This window comes from Passer montanus, unplaced genomic scaffold (genome assembly GCF_014805655.1).
Source record: "Passer montanus isolate IOZ18808 unplaced genomic scaffold, ASM1480565v1 scaffold59, whole genome shotgun sequence".
NCBI lineage: Eukaryota > Metazoa > Chordata > Aves > Passeriformes > Passeridae > Passer > Passer montanus.
Window position 1 is genome coordinate 404,899 of NW_024370926.1, and position 8,459 is coordinate 413,357.

General features: G+C 76.5%; 1 protein-coding gene across 1 annotated transcript in view; it reads left to right on the plus strand.

The window, feature by feature from the left end:
- Positions 1-8,459, plus strand: part of LOC120510545 (SCO-spondin-like) — a 24,137-nt gene that overhangs the window by 11,202 nt on the left and 4,476 nt on the right. The window contains exons 24-40 of the mRNA XM_039726459.1: positions 244-393; positions 490-583; positions 901-1,301; positions 1,730-1,960; positions 2,232-2,909; positions 3,013-3,095; positions 3,517-3,991; positions 4,166-4,333; positions 4,417-4,480; positions 4,587-4,753; positions 4,936-5,091; positions 5,450-5,637; positions 5,855-5,964; positions 6,139-6,267; positions 6,501-6,592; positions 6,681-7,157; positions 7,649-7,812. Of these exons, the coding sequence (XP_039582393.1) occupies positions 244-393; positions 490-583; positions 901-1,301; positions 1,730-1,960; positions 2,232-2,909; positions 3,013-3,095; positions 3,517-3,991; positions 4,166-4,333; positions 4,417-4,480; positions 4,587-4,753; positions 4,936-5,091; positions 5,450-5,637; positions 5,855-5,964; positions 6,139-6,267; positions 6,501-6,592; positions 6,681-7,157; positions 7,649-7,812 (3,827 nt within the window). The remainder of the gene's footprint in view (positions 1-243; positions 394-489; positions 584-900; positions 1,302-1,729; positions 1,961-2,231; positions 2,910-3,012; positions 3,096-3,516; positions 3,992-4,165; positions 4,334-4,416; positions 4,481-4,586; positions 4,754-4,935; positions 5,092-5,449; positions 5,638-5,854; positions 5,965-6,138; positions 6,268-6,500; positions 6,593-6,680; positions 7,158-7,648; positions 7,813-8,459) is intronic.

An 8,459-nucleotide genomic window follows, 5' to 3' on the forward strand; every position in this document is an offset into this window, starting at 1 on the left:
CTGCGCCACTGCCGCCCCCTGCTCTGGCAGAGCTGGGGCTGTGCTGTGAGTCTGGGGGCGCTCAGGAGAGTCCGGGGGGGTCCCGGGGGGGGCCCGGGGGCACAGGGAGGTCCGGGCTGAGCCCCCGCTGGGATGTGCCGGGGGTGGGGACCGGGCAATGGGTCTGGGGGTGCAGTGGCGTTTTGGGGGTCCCCGGCTGTGGAGTGGGGGGCTCCAGCCCCCTAACCCCCCCAATCTCTGCAGCCCTGCAGTGCGAGGGGGGGCAGGAGTACAGCCCGTGCGGCCCCCCCTGCCCCCCCACCTGCCGCGACCTCGGCCGGGACCCCCCCGAGCTGTGCGGGGCCCTGGGGTGCCTCGAGGGCTGCTTCTGCCCCCCCGGGCGGCTCCTGCACGGTGAGGGGGGCACAGCGCGGGGGCTGGGGGGACACGGGAGGTTTGGGGGGCTGGGGGGGGGCTGGGGTCGCGGTGCCACCCCCGTGCCCCCCGCAGACGGGCTGTGCGTGGAGCCCCCCGCCTGCCCCTGCTTTTGGGACGGCTTCGCCTTCCCCGCCGGGAGCTCCGTGACCCAGGGCTGCAGCAACTGGTGAGCGCTGGTCCGTACTGGGAGCCGGGCACGGCTGCGGGACAGCGGGACATGGGACAGCGGGACAGGGGGACAGCGGGACAGCGGGACAGCGGGACAGCGGGACAGCGGGACACAGAGACACCGGGGAAATGGGATCTTGGGATCCTGGGTTCCCGGGACATTGGGACACCAGGACACGAAGACACTGAGATTTGGGACGCTGGGACACCTGGACCCCAGGACCCCAGGACACTGGGACAGGGGACAGCGGGGTGGGGACACTGGGACGCGGGACCCCCGGCCCCGTGTGAGTGCCGCCGGTGTCCCGCCCCCAGCACGTGCCTGGGGGGGCGCTGGCGGTGCCCCCCGAGCCCCGGCCCGTGCCCCGCCGCCCCCGGCTGCGCCCCGTGGGAGTTCCGCTGCCGGGGCGGGGGTCTCTGCGTGCCGGGGGCCTGGCTCTGCGACAACGAGGACGACTGCGGCGACGGCTCGGACGAGCTGTGCGACCCCCCCTGCGCCCCCCAGCAGCCGCGCTGCCCCGGCGGGCGCTGCCTGCCCTGGGGGGCGCGCTGCGACGGCGTCACCCACTGCCCCGACGGCTGGGACGAGGCGGGGTGTCCGGCCCGGGCCTGCGCGCCCCCCGAGTTCGCCTGTGCCGGGGGTCGCTGCCTGCCCCCCGCGCGGCTCTGCGACGGCCGGCTCGACTGTCCCCCCGGGGACGACTCGGACGAGGCGGGTGAGTGAGCACCGGGGGGCTCGGGGGTCCTGGGAGTGGGGGGCTGCAGGGAGTTTTGGGGTCCTGGGGAAATAGAGAGCCCTGGAGGTGTGTGCCCGACAATGGGGTCCGTGAGCCCCCAAACCCTGGGGGTCTGTGCCTCACACTGAGGGTCCCAAACCCTGGGGGTCTGTGCCCACACTGAAGATCCCTGAGGCCCCCAGCCCTGGGGGTCTGTGTCCCACATTGAGGGTCCCTGAGCCCCCAAACCCTGGGGGTCTGTGCTCCACATTGGGGTCCCTGAGCCCCCCAGCCCTGGGGGTCTGTGCCCCCATCTGGAGGTGCGGGGGTGGCGCTGCTCGGGACCCCCCCAGAAGCCGTCTGTGCCCCGCGGGGTGCCGGTGCCCAGGTCGGGGTGTCCGCGCCCACCCGGGGGTCCCGTCCCGCAGGCTGCGCCCCCCGCTGCGGCCCGGGGCAGTTCCGGTGCGGGGGGGGCCGCTGTGTCCCCTACCCCCACCGCTGCGACGGCCGCGACGACTGCGGGGACGGCAGCGACGAGAGCGGCTGCGCCTGCCCCGAGGGGCACCTGCCGTGCCCCGGGGGGGGCTGCCAGCCCCCCGCCGCCATCTGCGACGGCCGCCGCCACTGCCCCGACGGCGCCGACGAGGCCAATTGTCCGGGTGAGGGGCGCGGGGGGGATCCCCGCCCTAGGAACCCCGACTGGGACCCCCCCATAACCCCCGGACCCTCTGGCCTGGCGCTGTCCCACCGGGGACCCCCACCTGGGACCCCCCACCCTGGGGACCAGCCCGGGACCCTCCCACCAGAGCCCCTCTGGGGCCCCCACCCCGTGACCTCCTCACCCAGGACCCCCCGGGACCCCCTCCCACCCTGGGAGCCCCCCCTGGACCCCGCTCCGCCGCGGTGTCACCGCTGTCCCCGTGTCCCCAGCGCGGGCCACCTGCGCCCCCGGCACCGTGCCGTGCCCCGACGGCTCCTGCGTGCCCGAGGTGGCCGTGTGCGACGGCGCTCGCGACTGTCGCGACGGCTGGGACGAGAGTCCGGCGGGGTGCGCGGTGGCGCTGCCCCCCGCGCCGCTGTCACCTGCCACTGCTGCCACCGCCACTGCCACTGCTGCCACCGCCACTGTCACTGCTGCCACCGCCGCTGCCACCGCTGCCACCGCCGCTGCCACCGCTGTCACCGGCATTGTCGCCGACGCTGCCACCGCCACTGTCATTGCTGCCACCGCCACTGTCACCGCTGTCACCGGCATTGTCGCCGACGCTGTCACCGCCGACACTGCCATGGCGGTCACCAGCGCCATCGGCCCTGTCGGCAGCGCTGTCACTGTCAGTGACACCGCCGCTGTCCCCGCTACTGTCACCGCCGCCCCGGCAGCGCCGTGTCCGCCCCGCTCCCTGCGCTGCGGCAGCGGCGGCTGCGTCCCGCGGGGGTGGCGCTGCGACGGCGACAGCGACTGTCCCGACGGCAGCGACGAGGGAGGCTGCGACCCCCCGTGCGCCCCCGGCCACCTGCCCTGCGGCCCCGCCTGCGTCGCCCCGGGCCGCCTGTGCGACGGCGTCCCCGACTGTCGCGACAGCGCCGACGAGAGCCCCCGGCTGTGCGGTGAGACCCCCGGAGCCGTCCCTGGGGACCCGAGGGCTGAGGGGGCGATCTCGGGGTGCTCTGAGCCCCCTGGGGACCCCTGAGAGCCCTCGTGCCCCCCCAGAGCCCCCCGGGCCCGGGAGCAGCCCGCGGGGTCCCTGCGCAGAGTTCGACTGCGGGGACGGGGAGTGTGTCACCTTCCACCAGGTACGGGGACACGGGCACCGCCACCCGCCGGGCCACCGCGGGTCCCCGGCCCCTCCGGTGCCATCACGGAGCCCCTGATCCCTCCTGCGGCCACCGCCGTGTCCCAGCGTGTCCCCGACCCCCTTCCAGGGACACCCAGCTGTCCCCTGCCCCTCCCGGTGCCACCGCCATGGTCCCTCGGGCATTCCCGCGATGTCCCCGACTCCCTGTCGGTGCCACCCCCGCTGTCCCCTGGCCCCTCCCGACGCCCCCTCCCGGTGTCGCTGACTCCCCTCGCCCCTTGCCGGTGTCACCTCGGTGTCCTGGCGTCCCATGACCCCTTTCAGTGCCACTTCAGTGTCCCCCAGCCCGCTCCCGGTGTCCCTGCCCGGTGTCCCGCAGTGTCCCCGCAGTGTCCCCTCCGGCCGCGGTGTCCCCGCAGGTGTGTGACGGGCGGCGGGACTGCGGCTCGGCCGGGGACGAGCGCGGCTGCGGCCTCTGGGGGCCCTGGGGGCCCTGGGGGTCGTGCAGCCGCCCCTGCGGGCCCGGGGGGCAGCGCCGCGCCCGGGGGTGTCACCAGCGGCACCCGGGGCTGCTGCGGGGCTGCCGCGGGCCGCGCCAGCAGGAGAGGCCGTGCTTCCACCGGGCCTGCCCGGGTCAGCGGGGTCCCGCGGACGGGGGGGCCGGGGGGTTCGGGGGGTTCGAGGGGGTTCGACGCCCCCCGCCCGCAGGGTGCTGGTGCCCGGCGGGGCGGGTGCTGGACGCGGGCCCCGCGCGGTGCGTGCGGCCGCGGCAGTGCCCGTGCGGGGCCGGGGGCCGCCGCTACCCGCCGGGAGCGCCGGTGCCGCTCGGCTGCCGCCTCTGCACCTGCCTGGAGGGGCAGCTGCGCCACTGCCGCCCCCACCCCGGCTGCTCAGGTGGGTCCCGCCGCGGTCTCCGCTTCCGCTGTCCCCGCGGTGTCACTGACGGGACCCCTGGCTGTCCCCGCGGTGTCACCAACGGGACCCCTGGCTGTCCCCTCGCTGTCCCCGCGGCGCCGCCCGGGGCTCCCCCGGTGCCCGGGGCTCCCGGGTGACCCGGTGTCCCCACAGTGGACTGCGGGTGGTCCTCGTGGTCGCCGTGGGGGCCGTGCGGGGGCGGCTGCGGGGCCCCGGGCGTGCAGTGGTCCTTCCGCAGCCCCTCGAACCCGGCCCCGTGTCCCCAGGGCCAGGCGCTGCGGGAGGGGCACGGCGGCTCCTGCTGCTCCTGCGGCCCCGCGGGTGAGTCGGGGGTCCCGGGGGGCCCCGGGGAGGGGACCAGGGCAGCAGGTGACCCCCATCCCCTCGTGCCCTCCGCGCTGCAGGTGACAACGCCACGGCCACCCCGCCCGGGATGACGACGGCGCTGTCCCCCCCCGGCAGCCCCGGGTATGAGGGGCGCGGGGGGAGCGCCGGGGTCTGGGGGTCCCCAAAGCCCGCGGGGGGGCACTGGGGGCGCCCCCGCTGCCCCCCTCCCTCACCGCGCCCCCTCCAGCCCCACGGCCGGGCCCGAGGGGCCCAGAGGCACCCAGACCTCCCCAGAGCCCCCCGGAACCGCGACCCCGCCCGAGGACACCCCGAGCCCCCCCGGGGGCTCCGCGACCCCCCACGAGCCGGAGCTGTCCCCGCTGGCTCCCACGGGGGTCCCCGCGACCCTCCCAGGTGAGGAAAGGGGAAAGGCCCCCCCAGAACGGCCCCCCCGGACTGGGGGGTGCAGGGGGGACGGGTCCCGAGACCCCCCCGGGGGGTGCGGGGCTCCAGCAGCGGGACCACCGGGGCTGGGGGGCTGCAGGGTGCGCCCCCGAAACACGGGGGTCACCCTGCCCCCACCCCGCGTCCCCCAGGCTGCGCCCCCCCGCCCTGGGGGGGGTGGGGGTCCTGCAGCCGCTCCTGCGGGGTGGGGGTCGCCCTGCGCCGCCGGAGGGAGACCCCGCCCGAGGGGGGCTGCACCCACCCCCCCGACACCGACACCCGCGTCTGCTTCCTGCGAGCCTGCCCAGGTACCCCCAAACCCCCCTGACCCTGCCCGGGTACCCCCAAACCCCCCTAGCCTGCCCAGGCACCCCTAAACCTGCCCGGGCTGAGACCCCCATCAGGGGGGGCCCTGGAACCCCCAGCAGGGCCGGGACCCCTTTATGGGGTGGGACCCCCGGGGGTCTGGGCTCTGCGGGGGTGGGGCCGATCCCCGTGTCCGGGCTGGGACCCCCCGAGTCCGGCACCTCCCCAAGGCCTGGGACCCCCCCCGGCCGAGGGGGATCCTCGGGGGTCTCCAAGGGGGGCACTCTGGGTGAGGGGGTGCCGGGGGTCCCGGGGCGGTGTGGGGGTGCCGACCCCCCTGACCGCCCCGTGCCCCCCCAGTGGCGGGCGGGTGGGCGCCCTGGGGGTCCTGGAGCGCCTGCGAGGCCCCGTGCGGGGGGGGGCAGCAGAGCCGCCGCCGCAGCTGCAGCGACCCCCCCCCAAAAAACGGGGGGCGGCCGTGCGAGGGAGGGGCCCTGCAGAGCCGGCCCTGCAACCTGCGGCCTTGCGGGGACCCCCCAGGTACGGGGGCACGGGGGGCCGGGGACACCCCTCCATCGTTCCCCGTCCCTAAACGCCACCACCGCCCCTCCCTGAATCCCCCCTGGACCCCCCGAGCCCCCAGACCCCCAAAATCCCCAAAGTCCCCCAGCCCCTCCATCCTGACTGCTGCAATGGCCTCCCCCGTCCCTGGGAACTTGGGGAGGGGTCACAGAGCAGTCTGGGGGTGGGGATGGGGGGGTTTAGGGGGCGTCGGGAGGGGTCCAGGGGCTGAAGCCCCCCCGAACGCCCCCACCCCCAGGCTGCCGGTGCCCGCCCGGGCTGGTGCTGCAGGGGAGCGCCTGCATCGAGCCCAGGTACCCCAAAACCCCGCCGCACCCCGGACACCTCAGCACCCCAAACCCCTCCCGCACCCCAAAGCCAGCTGTGCCCCGAACCCGGCGCTGGGGGTCCCCAGGACATGGGACCCCGAACACTGGGGGGCTCCTGGGGGCTCCCCGGGGTTGGAGTGACGCTCCTGTTCCCCCCAGCGCCTGCGGGGTCCCCGCGGGGGTGATGGGGGTCCCCGGCAGTCGGGGCCCCCCCGAACCCTGCGGGTGGTCGCGCTGGACCCCCTGGACCCGCTGTGACTGCGGCACCGGGACCCGGCAGCGCTTCAGGTGAGGGGCGGCCCCATGGCGGGGGGTCCTGACCCATAACGGGGGGGTCTGACCCATAACGGGGGGGTCTGACCCATAATGGGGCTGTCTGACTCATAATGGGGGGGTCTGATCCATAGCGGGGGGGTCCTAACCTATAACGGGGGGACCTTACTCATAATGGGGGCATCTGCCCCATAGCGGGGGTCCTGCCCCATAGCGGGGGGTCGTGCCCCACTCCCCACTCCCCACAGGTCTCCCACCAACCCCGCGGCCGCGGCGGGCGGTGCCCCCTGCACCGGGCCCCCCCGGGAGGTCCGGGGCTGTCCCGAGCTCTGCGGACCCGGTACGTGCCAGGATCCCCCGACCCGCGGAGCTGGGACCCCCGGGTGCCGCCGCGGCCCCTCGAGCCCCTCGTGTCCGTCTGTCCCCAGAGCCCGGCAGCGCGGCGCCACCTGGGGCCACCGAGGCGCCCTGGCCCCGGGGGTCCCCACGGCCACCGGGGGGCACAGGGAGCGCGGAGTCCCCGGGGTCGCCGTGGGCGCTGGAGCCCGCGTGGGGCACGGAGCTGCCCTGGGAGCCGGGGTCCCTGGAGCCGGCGTGGGGCACAGAGACCCCCGAGCCCTCGGAGTCCCCGGAGACCCCCGAGCCCCCGGGGTCCCCAGAGTCCCCGGAGCCCCTGGAGCCCCCCGAGCCCCCGGAGTCCCCGGAGCCCCTGGAGCCCCCCGAGCCCTCGGGGTCCCCGGAGTCCCCGGTCGCCGCCCGTGGCCGGTGGTCGCCGTGGGGGCCCTGGGGCGGCTGCAGCGCTCCGTGCGGGGGGGGCGAGCGCTGGCGCCGCCGGGGCTGCGGGACCCCCCCGTGCCCGGGGCCGGCGCTGCAGAGCCAGAGCTGCCACAGCCACGTGTGCCGCGGTGAGTGCCACGGGGACACCGCCACGGGGACACCGCCACGGGGACACGGACAGGGGGACACGGACAGGGACACCCACAGGGACACCCACAGGGACACCCATAGGGACACCGACACAGGGACACCGCCACGGGGACACGGACAGGGACACCCACAGGGACACCCATAGGGACACCGACACAGGGACACCGACACGGGCAGCGCGACAGGGACACCGACAGGGACCCCGAGATAGGGACACCGAGAGAAGGACCCCGACCCAGACACTGTCACCCAGAGATGTCACCCAGAGCCCCCGAGCACAGCCCTGCCCTGTCCTGCCCCACAGCCCCCCAGAGCCCCCAGCCCTGCCCCACAGCCCCCCAGAGCCCCACAGACCATGGGGCCGGGGGTGTTGGGGGGCACAGGCCGGGTGCCCCCGGGGTGCTCAGGGGTGTTTTTGGGGGGGAGGCCGGCTGCCCCCCAGGCACTGAGCGTTTTTTCGGGGGTGCAGAGGCCGGCTGCCCCCCGGGCCGGACCTTCCGGGAGTGCGGGGGGGGCTCGGGGTGTCCCCGGAGCTGCGCCCACCTTGGGGGGGCCGTGGGGTGCGCGGGGGGGTGCCAGGAGGGCTGTCACTGCCCCCCCGGCACCCTCCTGCACCGCCGCACCTGCCTGCAGGTGAGACCCCCGCGCGACCCCCGGGGGGCTGCCCCCAAATCCTGGGGTGGGAATGAAGGGGGTGGGGGGGGATTTGGGGTTTAGGGTGGGGTCCACAGCTCCACGGGTGCCCCTCAGGGTGGTCGGGGGTCCCGGGGTGGGGGATCCCGTTTGTGGGGGTGTCCTGGGGGTGGGGGTTCCCTGGGCTACGGGGGCTCCCCCGGCAGGGGGGTCCCGGGGTCGGGAGGATCACGGGAAGGGGTGAGGGACCCCTGGGGCAGTGGGGGGTCCCCAAGGTGCTTCAGGGTGGTAGTGGGCGCCCCGTGGGTGCCCCCCAGGGTGGTGGGTGCCTGCCGGAGCAGTTGGGGGGGGTTCATGGGGTCCCTGGGTCTGTGGTTTGGGGTCTCTGGCTCTGTGCTTTGGGGTTTGGGGTCTCTGGCTCTGTGCTTTGGGGTTTGGGGTCTCTGGCTCTGTGCTTTGGGGTCCCTGGCTGTGTGCTTGGGGTGGTTTGCAGTAGTTTGGGGTCTGTGGGTGCCCCCCGGGCGCCCCCCACCCCCGGCTCAGCCCCAGCAGTGCCCCTGCTCCGTGCCGGCCGCGCTGCTGGGGGGGGGCGCGCCCGGGACCCCCCCCGGCCCGGAGCCCCCCGGGACCCCCGCTGGGGCCCCCCC